This window comes from Talpa europaea (assembly GCF_964194135.1).
Source record: "Talpa europaea genome assembly, chromosome: 6".
NCBI classification, from domain to species: Eukaryota; Metazoa; Chordata; class Mammalia; order Eulipotyphla; family Talpidae; genus Talpa; species Talpa europaea.
This window is the reverse complement of record NC_140072.1, coordinates 6,353,142-6,373,939: the sequence shown is the minus strand read 5'-3', so window position 1 is coordinate 6,373,939 and position 20,798 is coordinate 6,353,142. Positions and strand designations below refer to the sequence as shown.

General features: G+C 41.3%; 1 protein-coding gene across 1 annotated transcript in view; it reads right to left on the bottom strand.

Annotated features, from left to right (window-relative positions):
• Positions 1-3,791: 3,791 nt before the first annotated feature.
• The window catches only part of DDX1 (DEAD-box helicase 1), a gene marked incomplete at both ends in the record, with an annotated part of 30,436 nt that continues 13,429 nt past the window's right edge, over positions 3,792-20,798 (bottom strand). Inside the window, 13 exons of the mRNA XM_084236004.1 lie at positions 3,792-3,922; positions 4,578-4,698; positions 4,978-5,073; positions 5,756-5,798; positions 5,883-5,955; positions 6,078-6,150; positions 7,361-7,452; positions 10,597-10,743; positions 12,845-12,896; positions 13,541-13,729; positions 14,399-14,488; positions 16,412-16,510; positions 18,992-19,052. Coding sequence (XP_084092130.1) covers positions 3,792-3,922; positions 4,578-4,698; positions 4,978-5,073; positions 5,756-5,798; positions 5,883-5,955; positions 6,078-6,150; positions 7,361-7,452; positions 10,597-10,743; positions 12,845-12,896; positions 13,541-13,729; positions 14,399-14,488; positions 16,412-16,510; positions 18,992-19,052 — 1,267 coding nt within the window. The remainder of the gene's footprint in view (positions 3,923-4,577; positions 4,699-4,977; positions 5,074-5,755; positions 5,799-5,882; positions 5,956-6,077; positions 6,151-7,360; positions 7,453-10,596; positions 10,744-12,844; positions 12,897-13,540; positions 13,730-14,398; positions 14,489-16,411; positions 16,511-18,991; positions 19,053-20,798) is intronic.

Below are 20,798 nucleotides of genomic sequence, written 5' to 3'. Positions count from 1 at the left end.
GGCTGCTCCCCGGCCACCGGAGGAGGGTCCCACAGGGCGCGCAGACCTCTCCTGCCGCCCGCTGCTCCCCTCAGCAGTGTACTTCGGTCCTTCTGCCTGCTCTGCTCCCCGCTCTGGCTCTGGTGAATTCTCTCACCCTCCCGCGCTTCTGACTGTACCCAGTGCATGTATAAACCAACCAAACAAACAAATAATAAATAAAATAAAACATGCCTCTATTAAAAATAAATAAATAAAAAAAGAAAGACATGAACAAAGAAATATTTACAGGTCTGGGTCCTCACCAGCTGTAGGGTGACAATGGGGGGAGCAGGAGTGGGATGCAGGGTGAGGAGCCCTGTGTGAAGCTGCAATCGAGACAGAAGCCCGTCCCCACGCCCCAGCACCAACTCACACGGCATGCGAGGATGCTGCTCAAACTAACTTGACACACCGCGTATTATTTCAGTTTGTAAAATAAATGACAAAATTCTTCCCACCTTGCTAGAGTGAACACCCACGACATCACCCCCTCTGAAAGCAATCTGGTAGTGACCCTGGAAGATGATCATCAGGTCCATCCACTTGAATGCCATCATGCGCTTTCTGGGGATGCCGTGAAAGAAAGAAGCCAAAGATGCGCACAGTGACAGTGGTGTCTCGCCGGGGTGTGGCACAGCGCGAATGGTCTGGAATGCGGTGGGAGCGCGGCACCTCTGCTGAATGCATGACATGAGGGTTGATGACGGGAAATAGTCCATTTTGATAAACAAAGAAAGTAAAGGTGGGCCTCCCTGGTGGCGCAAGGGTTAAGATGCAACCTATGACGCAATCCGCAGCCACTGCAGCATGAGTTCAGTCCCCGGCCGACCAGGAAGCAACCCACATGGTGCAGCAGACCCCTCCTGACTCGCCCGCTGCTCCCCTCAGCAGTGTACTTTGGTCAGTCTGCCTGTTCTGTTTCCCGCTCTGTCTGTGGTGAATCCTCTTACCTCCCGCACCTCTGGCCTGTACCCCAGCTCTTGTATGCATAGATAAATAAATCTTTAAAAAAAAAAAAAAAAAGTAAAGCTTACGGGGCTAACAGCCTTGCCCCCGCCACCCTGCTGGGACGGGCACAGATGGATTCTCATCCAGGCCTAACATCTGAGCTTCACATCTTCAACTCCCCCGATGCTCATGAGCAGCAGCAGCCACGGTTAGATAAACCACACACAGAAAAATACTCAAGTTGAATGAAGATGTAAAATTGTACATACAGTAAGATCTAAACTGTCGACCAAAAAAATTACAAGAAAAAGAAGTAAAGTGTTGGCAGTGACTTCCCGGGGGAGCGGGGCTGGAAGTACGCAGCAGGGAGGAGTGCGTACCCTCACTTCTGTTGATAGTGGGAAAGCTATAATAAGACTGAGGTGCAGAAAGGCAGTCTTCTAACTACCACCACCAGTTAAAGAGTCCTTTAGAATCAGTTCTCTTGAGGAAATAGCCCCGACACTGAAAGCATGTGGGCCTTTCCTTTGGTTTTCTATGCTCCCAAGTACACCTGTCCTAATGAGAGGCCCAAGTACCTTTAAGATTAACAAGACAGTGAATGCAGAAGCCTGAGCTGGAGAAGCTCACTTAGGTTTACTGAATTCGAAATAGCAAAAAAAAAAAAAAAAGCCCCAAAGACGAAACCACTTCGATGGCCATGAAAGTGTGACCCCCGCAAAAGGCTTGAGGGCCGCTTCCAAGAGAATGAACAGTGCAGGGAGCAAGAACACCCCAGACCTAGGCCCTGTCCAGGGGTATGGAGGTGGCACAGGTCTCAGCACTTCTGCAGCGCCGAGACTGACATAGAGACAGAGGCATGAGACCTGAGCACACTTATAAACCTTACGCTACCTCGTGGACAAGGCAGGAGCTGTGAGTCAGAATTACTAACATTTGACGGCTAGAGTACAACATCTTCTGGACTGAGAGTGCTTTCTGCACTCTAAATATGTGGCAGCTCAGGTAAGGTCCAATCACTGTACTGGGAGCCCCAACCTGGCCGGCAGCTCCCACTGCCTTGCTGTCTGCCCAGAGTAGGCCCAGTGGTGAAGCTGGGTCCCTAGTGCCACATCCAGGCTCCGGTCTAAGGGAGCGGGGATAGGGCAGGTTGGAAGGCCAACCTCCGTGACCCAGAGTCTGTACACACACTCCCACGCATGCCCCACGGAACGGAACCTGGGAGAGTCTCGAGCTAGCTAATCTAGGAACGACGAAAACTGAGGCGGTTCTAGCTCTAAAAGGAAAAGGGGCGATTAGCATTTCTCCTGGCTCACTGACCACCTCTTAACCAGACTGCAGCATGAATCCAGAGGCCTGAAGGAATGGGGAGGAAAGAGAAGGTTAAGGGCTATGGGGCAGGAAGGGCCAGAGGGTCTCCGGACAACCCCTCTGAGGCTCTGGGTACATGGTTGCTTTCTCTCTACAAAACCCTGTTTGTTCCCTGGGTAATTCCAGCTGTACAGTAACTCCGAGAGCAAAGCCAACTAACCTTTCCCATAGCCACCTAGCTCGAGCCAGCATTCCTCTCTGGCCTACCCATTTGGACCTGAGAATCATTTTCCAGAGGGAAAGCTGACGCTAGGAAACTCAAGTTCTCGCTCCAGTTCCACCAGCCAGGCCTTGGGACGCACGCGTGGCCTCTATACTCAGCTTTGGCACCTGTAAAGCCAGGACATGAACGAGATCGGGGCGATTTCTTTCAGCTCCACGACTTAAGTATTCCTTTGCATTATGTTGGCTGAAAATTCACGACTAAAGCAGTGGTTAATGTTGGTGAACACTGCAAAGAGCTGTCCTCACACAGCCTTCAGGGTGCTAATGGGAGGCCATCACAAAGAAAGCCGATTACAGACACGTGAAAGAAGGGCTCCCTCATAATCATCTCACACAAACGATGACTCAGTGTTCCAGTAATAGTTTCATGGTAATGATTTTCCCACTGTTTTTATGTTGAGCTTTAGTCAAGATTTTGTTTGAAGAAAATATGTCAGTGTTAAAAGGTTTGAAAGCCATCATACAGGAAACGATAATAGCCTGTGCTCTCACTGAATCTCTAGGGCAAGAGGGGCTTCCCAAAGAAAGGGCCTTGGAAGCAAAGAGTCAAAAGATACAAAGGAACAGTTCGATGATGGGTATATGACGTCTGTTCTGCCCCTTCTGTTATTTTAGGCAAGCGATTCAGAGATAATACCATCCAAAGAACTGCATTTAACGGTAAGATCTGTAAGGACAGTAGATTAGTTTTATCTTTAAAGACACGTATCACCTGGGAAAGAAAGCAAGCCTGCAGAAACATCTTCACCCTCGCCACCACCAAGTCAGTCAGACACATGGACACAGAACCTTTTCTTTCTTCCTAAACACTTCCTGGCTTCCAATTTTCTTTCATGTCACAGCCCTCCCCTAGCCTCTACCCCCCCCATCTCAATACTGCCCCCATCAGGACCACTCTCTATGAAGAGCTTCTCCCGAGGATGCTCACCCAGCGGTTCCACGTGGGTTCGCTGCCTCAGAACCCATACCTTTCCAGAAGAAGAAAACAATATCACCAGTATTAAAATAAAACTCAACCCTTCATGAAAATAGAGTAATCATATTTATTACTTTCATTAGGGTGCCATTTTATGAAGAGTCCCTAGAACTAATGTTTCTTGACATGCAAGAGTTAGCATAAATCGCTGAGTTACTATAAATACTGCTGCTTGGAAGCAGTACAACTGTTTTAGAGTTTTAAGACTACAGACCTTTATTATTCAAATCTCATTCAGCGTGTGTTAAAATCAAAAGGTTCTGAACAGCTGGTTAGGAAGGTAGCCAAGATGCAGGAAGGATGTCTGCGCCTCCTTTTCAAGGGCGGCCAACTCTTGAACTGTAGGTGCCAAAACATCCACGTGGCCTTTATAGTTTCCACCTGCACCACACACACAAATCACAGTGATGTAAGTGACATGCCTGAAATAACTTGTCAGCAATACTTTGGCTCAATTATATCAGTGTAAACATTGCTTCTAGCTATAAAAATGTACTACTGGGCAAGTTATCTCCAAAACTCTGAGTTCTGAAAATGTTAAATCCACATAAAACAATTAGGCCTCACTAACAGCTGTCCCAATACCCTGCCACCCCTCCCCATCCTCTTCCTGGGGGGTTGGAAACCACAAGTTTAATGTGAATCTTAAAAAAAAAAAAAATGTTTAGGAATGAGCAAAGGGCAGCCAAGCAAAGGGAGTAATATGTTGGATTAGACTTAAGTTTAGTCAGTCGTCAATTCTTTGTTCAAATTTACCATCACACTCATTCCCTAACAACGCCATGAAGGACCCCCTCTTCCCATGAACACTAGCACCTCAAGAGAAACAGCTGAGTGGCCGCCCTCTTTCACATTTGGATCATGGTGAGAAATAGCGACAAGACAGGTAAGGGCCAGATGTCATGAGTAAGAAGGGAATGATTAATATGCTAAAAATACACCTAACATAATGAAATGACTATCTCTTAAACTGAAGCCCAAAAGGACACAGTCACATTTAAAAACGGAACAGAACTGAGCGGAATCGGCAGCTCACCGCCAGCAGCTCTCTTCTGGCCATAGGTGACCTTCCCGTCGAATTCATCCACGGGGACTTTTATGTCTGGCTCGACCTGAGAAATGGTACAGTTCAGGTGCTCTTCGATCTCAGACAGCAACTAAGAAAGGGAGAAGAAATGAATGCATCTGCAAATAAAAATCTCATTTTGACAGAGCTGCATTTGAGCAGCACTAAATACGCCCAGGGAAGCTGTCACATTTAGTGTGGCTGGAAGTTAGATTCCTGAAGAGATGAAGTCAGAGGTCACAATTCCCAAATCGCAGCTAACATCCTCAACTACCCACTCCTCTTCCTCTCACTGACCAATAGATCAAAGCTGAGATCACCCCTCTGTGGGCGAACGCAGTCTATTTCCACCAGTTTCCGCGAGTGTTACCTGCATCTCATTGTACCAGATGGTGCAGCCGCCATCCTCCTTGAGCCTGGTGTTGTAACAGCCCTTCCCGCGGCTGCTGCACACGTGGTACCAGACCTGAAGAGGGAGATGGGAACGCGCTGGAGACCAGACGTGCCAGATGTCTGTGGTCTCAATTCTTCGCTATTGTCTGTCCTCAAAGCCCAGGAGAACTCGCCTGCAGGTACGCCCTGAGCCCCAGCTGCCCCCCATCCGGCAGCTCAAGAACTAGGGATTCCAAGTTCGTTCTTTCTGAGAATCCCAAAGGTTTTCTAAAATGGCTATCAGTTAGAGAAAAGAATCCTCAGGCAAACACCAGGGTGCAATATCAAGCTTTGTGTCAAAAAACAAAGTTCAAATGTGTCTGTGAGAGATCAGCGCAAAAGGCCCGCGAGCACCCAGCCGGGAGATGAGCATGGGAGCCCGTGTCCTCGCAGCTTCTCTGCAGCTGTGTCGTCATGCCAGCAGAGCGAGCTGCTCGGCCACGAGTCACCTGTGGTGCCGCGCCAGAGAGGGTTTAAATACTTTTGGTGAAAAAAAATTATATTACAGCTATTAGAGAAAATCATGTTCTATATTTCTCCTTCCCACACCTCACACTACTATCCCTTCATTCAATATAGAGAAAAACATGACAGGAAAAAAGTCGTCCATATTCATAGGCAACCAAATTCAACATAAATGGAAAAGACAAACCTACTTTTATTTCCAACACCTGAAATGACAACACACCGACACATCACAGCTCGGAACAGATTACCTTCTCTTTTTCTGTTGCCACCAGGGAAATGGCCAGACCCATCCTGAAAGATTGGAGAAGGCTCATTATTAGACTTCATCCCTGAAGCGCAGATGCTTCAAGAGGAGAAAAGAAATGACGGCAGTACCTTTCTGCTCTTCCCACTCTGCCAATTCGATGTACATAGTTTTGCTTTTCATCAGGCAGGGTGACATTTATCACTGCAAATAAAATGAACATTAACAGTTGCCATTAGTTTCTAAAATTTTCAAACATATCAGACGGTTTACTTTAAACGTCACAAAATGCAGACTGCAGGCATACAAAAAAATTTATTATTTACCATAAGGGACACCATGGATATCAATTCCTCTGGCAGCTACATCTGTACAAATCAAGAATCTTACATCTCCTTTCTAAAGAGAAGAGAAAGAATTATTACTTTGCATACAAAAAAAGAACACAAATACTTACCTTTCCACTAAATGAGACCCTCTATTACTACTACCAAGTTAGAGATCTAGATATTCATAATTCACTGGACCATGTCTTGAATTCTTAAGTTAGAATCTGCTGGCATACTTAAGGTGAATAAAGCAATGATGGGATTCATTTTTGTTTATCTTTCTTCTAACAAAGATACTAGACCACTGCTAAAATTTAGCTTCTCTCTAGAATTCCAGATTAGTAACACAAGAAAGACAAGAACGAAAGGTAAAACCGTAAGTGTTACCTTTATCCTTACATCAAAAATAAATTCAGAATGCAATTATGGTCAGCATGTCAGTATCATCCAAGCCCAGCACTCCCCCCCTTTTTCATACAATGGGCCTGAGATAAAATGCTACTTGTCCTCCACAGCGGGGTGAGCACAAAGGAAAATGGAGGGGAATGTGATGGGTGGAGCTGCACACGGCCCCAGCTCACTCCCCTACATCGGGGGACAGAACCAGCTCTGGGGCTACCGGCATGTCACAGGGACGTATGCTCCAAACAATTCAAAATATGTCTCATCCTACAAAGCCATGCTGACAGCTGTCTACTAATTAGTTCTGAGTATTACTACAAGCTATTAAAAAATGCTGGGGCCCCCCTGGTGGCACAAGGGGTTAAGCACCGCAATATGAAGCAGTCTGCAGCCTCTGCAGCCCGAGTTCCATCTCTGGCCAGCTAGAGAGCAACCCACATGGCAAAGCAGACCTCTCCTATCTCACCTGCTGCTCCCCTCAGCAGTGTATTTTAGTCAGTCTACCTGTTCTGTTCCCTACTCTGTCTCTGGTGAATCCTCTCAGCCCCCGCCTCTCTGGCCTGTACTCCAGCTCTTTATGGATAAATAAATAAATCTTTAAAAAAAAAAAATGCTCACAGGTATGGTCTAACTGAAATATCTACCTCAAAGAAGTTACCTACAGCTTTGCTAATGGGAAACTCGCTACAGCAGAGCTGTGTGATAAGGACCAGAAAGCCACCACTCGACACGGACGGCAACAATGTCCTGCCCTGACATGACATACTATGAAATTTCTAGCACAAGAATTGTTTTAATAATATTAGCTGAAATTGATTAAAACGAAACACAACTCCTCTCTTAAGCATTAGGAAATGCAGTCAATTAAATAGCAATACCTTAAATCTTTCCAAGTTCTGCTTTCTCTCATGAGGCTTTCTGTCACCATGAAGACAGACGCACGAGAACTGGTGTCCTTTTTTATCAGGTCCTAGCGAAAAGTCCATTAAACAGTTAATCTTGGAAAACATTATACACGAGAATGTGAAAAAAAAAAAAAACAATAAAATTCAGACTACAGGTACCCTGTAATTACAGGAAAGCTACACCCCGACCTGCCATAAAGTACCTGTCAGAGGCAAATGCCACTAAGTGAGGCCCTTGAGCATTAAAACAGATTTACTTTTAAGGTCGTTTTCCTGATCTACAGGAATAGACACAGGCAAAAAGAAAGTAAATGTGCATACCAGGAACTTCACATATCTCATTTAAAGTGAAAAACCAAAAATAGGCAAAAGAGAGCACTTCTGGCAGAATCAAGACGGGCACCCTGAAGCCTTTATTAAAAAGGCCACGCCCACGAGCTGCCCTCCTCATGGGGTTCTAAGCAAGGCAGGCAGCACGTGGGAAGCGGCACATGGGAAGGGTGAAGGGTGCTGCTTGAGAGGCAGGCACAGCGGCAGCCAAGCCTAAGAAACAAACCTCTTCACCAGACAGGCAACCACAGTGCAGCCCGCACCCGAGTATGGCAAGCAGTCTTCCGGGGCTCCACGGGACCTTTGGGCACGGTGAGAAGGCCCAGAATGGGCACTGTGCCATCCAACTATTCTTTGTAAATCAGGTTCAATAAGCTACACTCGAGAACTCCAGGCAACACCACACTAGAAGGATAACCACTCAGAGAAACTAAGGCAAGTGCTCATTATGCAGAGGTAAAATAACAGCCAGCCAGAAGGTCCACTCCAGAGACATGCAGCCGAGGTCGTGCTGCCTTCTCAACTCAAGTGGTTTTGGTAAGTGTCAAGAATTGAAACTTGTGGGCCAAGAATTTGAAAAAAAAAAAAAAAAATTAATGAACTGTTCATTGTAATGAAAAACATAACACATTTTTTATGTGACCACTGATTCAAATTTCTAAATTGTTCAAATTTTCTATATTCTTTTTGAGTTTTCTGTCTCCTTGATACACAGCACGTATAGAGAGGTGTTAGAAGTCTTCCCCATATGAGAGCAGGATTTTTCTGTTACCTGTACCTCTGTCAATTTTTAAAATATATTTTTCCAATATTTACAAACACATAGCAAAAAGGAAGAATCCTAAGAGTGAATAATGAGGGCCTCCCTGGTGGCGCAGGGGTTAAGATGAAACCTATGAAGAAATCCGCAGCCACTGCAGCACAAGTTCGATTCCCGGCCGGCCAGAGAGAAACCCACATGGTGGGACAGATCTCTCCTGTCTCACCCGCTGCTCCCCTCAGCAGTGAGCTTCGGTCCGTCTGCCTGTTCTATTCCCCACACTGTCTCTGGTGAATCCTCTCACCCCACCTGTGCATCTCTGACCTGTACCCCAATTCTTGTATAAAAATAAATAAATGTTTAAAAAAAAAAAAGAGTGAATAATGAATGATATTCCTACTGCCCAAGTTCTTTGATTAACAATTCATTATACTTGCTTTACCGCCTAGCTATCCACTCCTCTATCCCTCAATCAACTCAGTTTTGTATTTCTGATTCATTTCAATGTAAATTAGAGGTATCAGTTCAGGATGCATATCATTAACTAGAGTACAATGTTTGTTTAGGGTTTTTAATTTTTTTTTTTTTAATTTTCCCTGAGGTAAAAATGTTACATACAAGGAAATGTACAAATCTCAAGTGCACATCTGCTGGGTTGTGACAACTACACATCCACACGTCTATGTACATAGAGCCCATTACTCTAAAAAAAAGACTAAAGAGGCAAGATAACGAGAACATCACCCCGCGAAATACCCACCTCCTTTCTCAGTGAATCCCCACTCCCTGAACAACCACTGTTCTGACTTTTTCCCTTCATGGTACTTTTGACTCTTCTAGAACTTTATAAAAATGGAATCATACAGTATATACTCTTGTGGAAGAATTCTTTCATCCAGCATGTTTGAGATTCATCCACAGTTGTTGGTTCCCTCACTGCTGAGTGGTATTCCACTGGATAAGCATTTCACACTTGGTTTAGTTCTTCTCCTACTGTTGGCGACTTACTATGTGTTCAATTTAGGTTCATTATAATACAGCTACTATCACCGTTCTTAGACATATTTTTGTTTTCACTTATCTTGGATGAATACCTAGGAGTTGAACTGCTGTCATAAGGCAGCAATGCTCAATTTTATTAAAAATAACGGCAAGACCTTTACCAAAATGGTTCTTACATTTACGTTTTACGTTCTCACCAAAAACATATAAGTGTTCTAGTTGCTTATCAAAATTTGGAGTTGTACTTCTAACCATTTTGATGTGTATAGTGTCGTCTCACACTGTGATTTTTATCTGGTATTTCCCTACAGCTGATTACGACAGGTATTTTCTCACATTAGCTTGTATCTCTGAAGTGACAACAACATAAATTAGGCTATTAAACCTTCACTGCAGATTATTTTTGTATAGTAACCTTCTTTATTTCTAGCAACATCTTCGCCTTAAAGTCTATTGTATCTATTTTAATATAGCTAAACCAACTTCCTTTTGATTGGGGTTATGTTGATATAAATACTTTCACCCCCTTTCCTTAAAATCTTTCAGGGTTTTGGTTTCTTGTACACAGCATACAGCTAGACATTGTCCAGTCTAACCTAACAAGCTACGCCTTTCAACAAAAGACTTTATTCCACTGCTACATATTAATTATAGTGCTTCTTCACATTTACATACATTTCCACTAGCTACCTGACTCTTGTCATTTCTATCCATCTACATTTCCTCATGTCTTTCTGCCTCTTTTTTTTTAGAGTAATGTGTTTTCATTTACTGATTTAGAAGATACATATTCTATCATTTAATGATTATACTTAGAATTTTAACATTAAAGTTATCCGATAACTTCACCCTTCTCCCAATGAAAGTTATAGAATGCTGTGATTCATGTTCACTGTAATGAAATTGTACTAAGATGGAAAATTCTCTTTGTTTTTCCTAGGATTTAGCATATGCTAAAGCATAGCAGCAGCAGAGAGACTTAATACACCAACAGTGTATTTTGTCAATTCTGTATTTTATAAATTCTGAGCGTGCATTCTAGATTGCATCAACATGAGACTAATAATCTATTAAATGAGGAAATAAACACAATTTATTTCAAGTGAGGAAATATTACCTCCTCCTTGCTGCATAAAATATTGCTCCAAGTTATCACAGTCAATTTTGGTCCTACAGAAAATAATTGCTTGATCCATCTTGTGTTCCTTGATGGCCCGGACGGCATACTCCCCCTTCAGGATTTTAATAGCTTCAGACCACATCTCTTGAATACAACAACAACAACAACAAAACCAATTTCAATCTGAAATTATCATGAACACACATAGTTAGTCACAAACTTACTGCTTAACTCAGCTAAACAGCTCTGTTTTCATGAAAGCATTTTCACAAAGACAAGAAATATTAAGATAGGGTGAAGTGTTAAGATAATCCATACTTGTTAATTTTTGTGTTAGTTTTTTATGCTAGGAGATGGAATAAAGAAACACCTACAATCATACTTCTTCTGAGGTTAAGTCCCTAAACACTGGAAAGTTCACACCTTACTCTATGTGATAAAAATCTTAACATCAAAGCTAATCAGTAATGCCTGTCATCACCATCTAGTGTGAAGCTGGGATACGGTTAGTCTTCAGTTATCTAAAGCAAAATTCTAATTTTGTAATCCACCGTTATTTCTCAGGTCTTTCTGGTCACCTCTAATTATAACATAAATGCAGCAAATCTTTTATAGGGAAAAATGTATGAAGCAGAAATAAGTTTTATTTTATAAAATGCTTTCTCAAACAGTGGTAACATACATTGTTTTGAATTAGCATCGTCTCTGCTGCTCGCCAACAAGGCTAGCTGAGCATATACCTATACGTTTGGAGTTCATATAAAACAGAGATCAAAGGAACTCTCTTCAATCAAGATTTCAGAAAAGTCACCTTGAAATCAACCACAAACCACATGTAGTCTAGCCCTGGCCTGGAGTGCACTTGAGACACCTGCTGTCAGGCATACAGCCTAGTGGCTGAGACCCTTTTGGGCCCTTAGACTCCACCCTTACACCTTGACACAGCTTTGTCAGCCTGGGAAACATTGTCTATCTGAAACAAACTACCTCAGCTCTGCAGAGAAGCACCTTCACTGAAATGGGATTTAATGTTAGGCTTTTTAAAACTTGGTGTTTCTGTTGGTGGGAGTGCAAACTGGTCCAACCACTGGGGAAAGCTGTGTGGAGATTTCTGGACCTACTAAACATAGAGCTTCCATATGATCCAGCAATTCCACTCCTAGGTATTTACCCAAAGGACACAGAAACATCAATTCCAAAGAACACCTGCACCCCTATGTTTATAGCAGCACTGTTTACAATAGCTAAGCTTTGGAAACAACCCAAATGCCCAAAAATAGATGACTGGATCAAGAAGATGTGGTACATATATACCGTGGAATATTACTCAGCATTCAAAAAAGATAAACACATGCAATTTGCTGCAACATGGATGGCGCTGGAAGGGATCATGCTCAGCGAAATAAGCCAAAAAGAAAAAGAAAAATACCGGATGGTCTCACTCATAGCAGGAATCTAGAAAACTTAAATAAGGGACCAGGAAAATGAATAACTATAAGAAAGTGAAAATCAAAATCAACAAAAAACTATGAACCAGAGACACTTTTAGGGGGGCGGGGGCGGGAGGGGAGGGATTGGGGTCAGAATGGGGGGCTGCAATTGTATGGGGAATATAACAATAAAATTTATAAAAAAAAAAAAAAAAAAAACTTGGTGTTTCATGGCATGGAACTTCAGTCTGAGAAGATGAAAAAGTTCTAGAAATGGATGGATGGTAGTGAGAGCTGCTGAGTATAAATGTACTTGATTCAACCACACACACAGATATAGTTAAAATGGTAAATTCCTTGTGTGTATTATTTCACCACACAGAAAAGAAATCCAACTATTTCAAAACCATTTCTGTCTCTTTTGCAAAGTAGCAGCTAAAGACATTTTCTTTTGTTACCCAGTTTCCTGATATGAAAATTCTATTATTACATTTCTCTTGGAATTGAGACCTAATATGCAATCTGTCACCAGAGAAATGTCTTCATTTCCTATATCAGTGAGAATTCTATGATCCCAAATATTTATAATTTAGATGCCAAGAGTCTAATGTTTAAAGTCAATGATTAATATTCCTCTACATTACCTGGTGTAAGCTCTTTCCTTATTTCTTTATTATTTTTACAATTTTATTTTCAAATTTCCTGTTCTAGTTTTATAAGTCACCTCAAATCCTTCCTGAGGATAGTCAGGCATAATTCAACAGGACAAACCAATTCATTTTCAAAATCTTTCAACACGCTTTCTTTGAACTCACCTGAACTGTTAGCACCAGGTCTTGTGTTATCCTTCGCATGCACTTCATCCGTCTATTAAAAAGTAAGGATGAAAAAGGGGTGGGAAGTCGTTAGGGAATTATTCAGAGCAGGTGCCACTTTCTTTAACAGCGAATTCTATCCATCTTTGGGCTGCATTTCCAACACATCTGTATAGTCTGTAGGCAAAACCACTCTTCAGATCCAGAAAAAAGCTTTATTAACTGTAGGTCTAAGGCTAATCAATTTTAAATGGAATAATACAAATGAAAAGGTGGTTTTGACAATAATGTGTTCTTGTAATAAGTAAGCAAAAAAGGTAAAAAGGTAAATCTAGTAACAGTGGGAAAATGCCAAGATAGACACGTGATATTGGTTTTTAGGAGGAGGCACCGCCAGGGGACACTAAAATGCTAAACACGGAACCACTGTGTGTGAGATGGGGTCATCTATACAGTAAGACTATTTATTTATAACCCTAACAAGACTGATCATAAGAGTAACTTTATACAGAGAAAAAAACAGAAGGTAAGACCATCCCTTATTTGTTGCTTTAAAAGCCTAAAATTTGCTGGTCAAAGTGCTAGACTCTCTCTTCTCAGGCAAAATATCTTCAGCTTCACTAAGAGACCAAGGTCAAGCTAGCTGACACGTGCTCTCCTTATTCTACATCAGTGCTGACACTGTAAAGTACTCACTCTGATGTGGTTTTTCCCAAGCCTTTCCCAGAGTTTATCAGTTTTGGGGTTCACTGGGACAACCACATGGTGTACAGTATCTGGAACGGAATCTTCTCCTTTTAAATCAACCCAGGTGGGAAAATGCATTATCTTCTCAGAAAGTTTCTTTACATCAAAAGAATGCAAAGTAGCAGAGCAGACAATCACCTAAGAACAGAAAAGACCAACTTCAGATAACTTTTCTCTTTTATGATAATTCCATCATATGAATATGGATGTGGGTACGGAGGATGCTAACCAGGGGAGCCCACTCCAGGCTCTGCAGTAACAACTAGTGGTGTGCCCGGGGTGAGTTCACCTCCCAGCTGTTCAAGGGAGCACAAAAACTAAACAACATCAAAAGATTTCTGGAATCTTGAATCATACGCTACTATTTATTCCCTTCTCTTAAAAACCTTTAGCTCTTGAATTCTTCCTTAAGAAGGATGAGGAAAATTAGAGCAATATTTTAAGAAACAATCGTTAAGGAAATAACTGTTTTTCAACAGCTCAAGTTATTTTTCCTTCAAATAGGAAGCAGTGCAGATAGTCTGAAATATAAACTCTAAATGCTTGGTGGAAAGAAACAACTACTAAGGGTTTTTCCCTTAGTCTTCTGTAACACCCAAGTAGTTTCCTAAAATTCCCATCTCCTTTATTTCTAAAAATAGCCTTTTAGAATATTTCCTTTGGGTGTACTAATTGATTCAGTAATAATGTTTTCTACAGTAATTAAGTTAATCCAAAGACACTAAATGTAAATGTAAGCCAAAAAGAATGGCATTAACACATAACAATTGCCTACATGTATGTTAAGATGCATTAGCCATTTCATACCTGCAGTCTTTTTCCATCAGAGGTGATCTGAGGAATCTGGTTATGCATCCTATTTATGAAATCAGAGTACCCTTGAGAAAGAAGCCCATCCTGCAAAGGAAGCCAAACCGCATGACTTTCTCAAATCAGCATCTGAATCTTTTTCTAAATCAAATGTAAAATGTAAAACATGGAAACGAGCTCCTACACATACAAATCCCCATACTTTCAAAACGAATGTTTTCTCCTGGACATTTAAAAGTTATGACCAACAATCCAAAAACCACTCTAGAGTGAGCACCAGAGATAATAGCTCCTACCATGCCGTTAAGCATATGATTTTAATATGGGAAAAAAAAAAAAAAAAGTGTTGATAAACCAGTTCAATCAATATGGAAAATAATTTGGGAAAATAATGTACCGAGAGTCTCAAGCACATTAATATCCTATCAGTTCACACTGAACAACTATGAGACTAAGAAATTGTAATATGTCAATAAAAAATCTAGGTATTGGGCCTCCCCGGTGGCGCAGCGGCTGAGCGCTGGGTTGCGAAGCTGCCCGCAGCCTCTGCTGCACCGGTTCGATCCCCGGCCACCTGGCGAGGGTCCCACATGGCGCGCAGACCTCTCCTGCCGCCCGCTGCTCCCCTCAGCAGTGTACTTCGGTCCTTCTGCCTGCTCTGCTCCCCGCTCTGGCTCTGGTGAATTCTCTCACCCTCCCACACTTCTGACTGTACCCAGTGCTTGTATAAATAAATAAATAAATCTTTAAAAAAAAAATCTAGGTATTAACAAAAATAACTGTTTGGAGTACAAAATAACCTACACATCTAGTTAGTGAGAGTGGGCAGTAAGCCATGAAGCATCCCTATAACAGACCATTAGAATCTTTAAAACTCATTTAGGGGCCTCCCTGGTAGCGCATGGGTGAAAGTCTCAGTGCCATCAAGCTATTGCCAGCTGGGCCTCCCTGGTGGTGCAGGAGGTTGAGACACAACCTATGAGGCTGGCCACAGCCACTGCAGCATGGGTTCAATCCCCAACCAGGGAGCAACCCACATGGCACAGCAGACCTCTCCTGTCTTGCCCACTGCTCCCCTCAGCAGTGTATTTCAGTTGATCTGCCTATTCTGTTCCCCACTCTGTCTCTGGTGAATCCTCTCACCCCCCTACAGCTCTGGCCTGTACCCCAGCTCTTGTATGCATAAAAATAAAACAAATATTAAAAAAAAAAAAAAAAAGAAAAAGAAATTGCCAGCTACTGAAGCATGAGTTCGATTCCCAGCCAGGGAGCTAACACACATGGCGCGCAGCAGACCTCTCCTGTCTTGCCCGCTGCTCCCTTCAGCAGTCTGTTTCAATAGATTGGCTTTTTCTGCTCCCCACTCTGACTCTGGTGAATCTTCTCATCCCACTCCCAACCTCTGGCATACACCCCAGTTCTTGTATGCATAGATTAAAAATAAATCTTAAAAGAAAACCTAACAGGGTCTCCCTGGTGGTGCAAGGGTTGTTAAGTACCGAACTATGAAGCAATCCGCAGCCTCTGCAGCACAAGTTCAATCCCCGGCCAGCCAGGGAGCAACCCCCATGGTGAGGCAGACCTCTCCTGTCTCGCCTGCTGCTCCCCTCAGCAGTGTATTTCAATCAGTCTGCCTGTTCTGTCCCCTACTCTGTCTCTGGTGAATCCTCTCAACCCCCCGCATTTCTGGCCTGTGCCCCAGCTCTTGTATGCATAAATAAATCTTAAAAAAAAAAAAAAACCTAACTTATAGATAATGATGTGAACACTTATGATTCTACATTAAAAAAAAAATGAGTTTTCCCCAGATTCTTGATAGTTGATTTCAACTATATGAAATAATATTTACATGAAAATGAGAGTGAAAAATGTACAAAGTTCGTAATAATGATTATCTCTAGGTACTGGGATTAAGACTGAAATATATTTCTTCTTCATCATTTTACACATTTTAGCTCCAAAGATATAAGAAGATCTCTTTTTTAAAAACATGACTATATGTCAACATACAGCTTCATCCAGGACCAGGAATCTAACTTGAGATAAGTTCAGCTTTCCAGTGGACACCAAATCATCTAGTCTTCCTGGGGTGCCAACAACTATATCTACCTGAAAAATATCAAAAGAAGCACCTAATGAAAACCGAAGAATTGTTACAATCATTATACAATAGCAATGTTGGTCAACTTATAATAACAACAAGCACACTGCCGCAGTCAGCTCTACTGTGTGCAAAAAGAGAGTTACATGTAATGCTCTATTACTAAACTTGAATTTGGTTTGAAACTAATGTGAAGACTTTTATAGCCTAATATATACATTTGTATCTCTCAATAAAAAAATGATGTATTTATAGGAAGTCTGAAATAAATGCAGGATTCATACCCAGCTGTGTAACCTCAACTTAATCTCTTTTAGTTTCCATTTCCTTTTTTTGAAATGGGTGATACCTTCTTGCTTTGTAAAATTGTCATGAAAATTAGGAGATGGAATATATAACACATTTAATGCCTAGTGTGCCAAAAACTCAATAAATGTAGTTATTTTTTAAAATAAATTGAGTTATAATCAATAATAATGATCTGATTATCCAGAAAAACAATAATTTCTATTTGTCAAGTGCTTTTATAATGAACAGGTACTATGCTGATGTTTTACAAGTAATAAATCATTTCATGTTATAGAGCAACACTATTATTCTTCCTATTTAAATGAGGAACTTGAAGTTTACAATACTAAAGCCACAGGACTTAGATTATACAGCTAATAAAACCAAAACTTGGATTCGAACCCAAAGTCCAAACATAAGGAAAGGTCCAATTCAATAAGAAGAAGTTTTGGTTAGCATCTTACTGCAAAAATTTTCAAAAACACACAAAATAAATAGCATAAATGCTAATGAGTCCCATGCCAGTACAAACAATTAACGACATTATTCTAATTCCCTGCCCCCACCCTCCACACACCTTCTAAGCGAACCCACACATATAACGAAGGAACACAGGCTTTGAAGCAAGCAGGACCGAGGAGCTGTAAGATCTTAGGCAAGTTAGGTAATATTTACTACTAGCTCTTTTCATAACCCGTAAAAACAGAGAAGACTGCCATCTCAGAGGACGACTGTAAAAACCAAAAAACGCATGTAACACATCTAGCAGTGCCTGGCCCATTTCTGGAAAATAGTAAAACCGTAAGTATTTTTAAGTGTGTTTGTGAATACATTCATGTGAGCACAAATAAGCATGAAAATAGACAAAAGACCTCTTGGGGTTTTTTGAAAATTAGAGAGTCAGCTAAACTGGAAAAGCCTGCGACGTGCCCAGACTTGCAGAACTGCACCACCTCCTCCGACAGCCCCCACCCCCGTACGTGTGCGCAGCACTGCAACTTGAAAAGACTGAAATATTAAGTACTTCTACCCATTCACTCCACAGCTGACCTGAGTCCCAGCTTAAATACAACACAGAGCTAGTGCTGATCCAGAGGATGGTGGAAGACAACAGAAGCAGAGAATGGAAGATGGAAGGAAGAGAAAAAGAACAAGAGACAGTCCCTAAGAACAGAACTGATTGCTGGCAGGACAGCTGCGCACTAGCACCACCTGTGCTTGGCCATTGGCATGGGCCACAGCAAATTATAAATATGTCTGACGAAAGTAGATCTAATTCCCTAGAAGCTCTGTAGCTGGAAAATATGAATTAAGAAACTTTATAATTTTTGGAAAAATTGAATTCAGATATGAAGAACCCAAATTGAGATGAATATATTAAATCCTTCTTATAAACACTAAAAAAAAAATACATTAAATAAGAACCTACCAAAACAATATTATTACCTTAGAATAGCATTAACCGGCACAGTAGGTAATATGATTCCTTGCTCTTAACATGCCTTACTGGGTCCAATCTAAACCATTCAGCATAAAACCTCATTTGAAACAGGCACCAACAGCACTGTGGGGAGGACATACTTGCTCTCTCTGACTCACCATCAGTTTTAGAGTAAATAATAAAATATTTAGAGAAGGAAATGGGAGAGAAATTTATAAAGAGACAGTTTCATACAGATAAAATATTTTATAAAATCCTACCAGTAGTAAGTTCCACGGACTTGAGCAGTTAAGAACGAGGATTACCAACTCAACGTAACTGCACGCCTAGACACAGCCTTTACAACTGCCCCTTATTTATGATAGAACGCACGGCTGTCTTCACAGTAACCACTGTCTTACCGTCCTGCATCCTCCACAAGGATCGCTGCCAAATGCCCGTCCGTCTCTGAAGTCCCCTCCAGCTCCATTTCTAATCCTAACTCCAGTTTCTTTTTTTTTATTATGCCCAAGAAATAACTCTTACTTCATAAAAGCTAAAAGTGAATTCTAAAAGAAAACCCAAAAAAGGATTCAGGTATGCTGGAATCTTACCTGAGGGTCAGGAAGAGACTAGAGCTCTGTGTACTTTTGGGAAAAGAAAAGGATGTCTGCAAGATAGCTTTAAATTTCAGCTTCATTTTCTTGAAACACCACTGAACTATATTATCAAAACAACAACCCATAATGTTACCTTTATAAAAATTTAAAGGATAACTCACCCCATTATCCAAAACAGAGAGCTGATCCCGTGCTGCAACACCCCCAATAATCAGGAGCTCCCTGAAACACAAACCAAAACAACAACAAAGATTAGCGCCTGCTGTCCTGTTAGATTTGTATTCGTTTCTTTTAGGTGGAAATTAGTACTGAGAAGAAACTAAGAAAATCTACAACAAAAGTCTGGAGATGGAAGGACACAAAGCACTTTAAAATGCTAGACAAATTATAAAATGCTACAGTGTGGGAAGCGGCGGGGGAATGTGAATGCCTGGGACACGCTAAACATAAGTGGTCATGTCTGCATGTCCTGTATTACGATAATTCAAGGTGTTCCAAAATTGGGTTTCCATCTACCCTTTTAGACATATATTGGTTGTATGCATATAAAGTATCTCTGAAAGAATATCTAAATATCCATCATAAGTAGGAAAAGTAAACTGGTACAGGACTTTGGAAAGAAGTCTGGCAGTTCCTGCAAATGCTAAATGAAGCTACTGTATGATCCGGCCATTCCACTGCTAGTCCTACATTCAGGAGAAATGAAACCCATGTGCACACAAAAACCTGCACAGTGATGTTCACAGCACTGTAGCCAGAAAGTGGAAATAACCCAATGTCCACTAATTACTGAATAAGCAAAAATTTGCTACGTGCAAATGCTTTTTGGCAAGGAATGAAGTATTAACACATGCTGTCACACGGATGACCCTTGAGAGTCTGGGGACTACGCTACTGAACACAGTGTTTCTTTTTGGGGTGAAGACAATGTTTTAAAATTGGCTTGGTGCTGGTTGCACACCTCTGCAAACATGATAAAAACTAAAAGAACCTGTACATTTGAGTGTTTGTATGATGCGTGAATTATATCTCAATAAAGGTATTTACAAAAAGATCTCAATTTTTATAAACAGCAGATTTACTTCCCAGGGCAGCCAGGTAATTTAATTAGAAGTGTCCATGCAGCATTATCCTGTGTACATTTATTCTTATTTCATTAGTTACTTGAAAAATACTAGAAAACAATTAAGTGTAAATTATCCCTGAATAAACTTAGCTTGTAAGAGAGACAAATATTAAAGAGATGAAAATCTCAGTGATGCCAATATGCACAGTTTCTGAAGTCAAAGGAAATGGTTGCAAAACCTTGTGACTACACTAAAAACTTCTGTATCAGACACTTGTAAGTGGTGAGTTCTAGGGTATGAGTTATGTTTCAAAAAAAAAAATTGATACAACAAACAACTATGAACCAGAGACACATTATGGGGGGGTGGGGAGGGGGAGGAGGGACTGGGGTCAAAATAGGGGGTTGCAATTGTATGGGGAATATAAAAATAAAATAAAATAAAAAGATACAAGCAAAATTATTAAAAATCAAGTGGTAAATCAACTGACAGAAAAGTCTGCTGACATGGTAGCTTCCTGCTACCAGCCTTAAGCCCACAGGACCACTAACTAGGGTCTTCCAGAGGCAGGAAGAGCCTCCGACCCAGACAGTGACCTGTCCCAAGGCCCACATGGAAGAAGCCACCAATGAGTGGTGGTTAACTCACCAATGAGTAAGTCGAAAACCAATTTGCTGCAGTAAGTTTACCAACATGCTACAAACAGTGACATATTTTCCAGGCAAATAAGTGAAGAAACTAACATTAGATAAAATACTCCTTTAAAAAAATTGATTTTTACTGATACTGTTTTGGAAATCATGAGCGTTCATGTAAGAAAAACAGGAAAAATCCCAATTTCCTTTTTCTCTAAATCAAACATCACTTAAGCAGTTTCTATAGAAACTAATCATTACATATC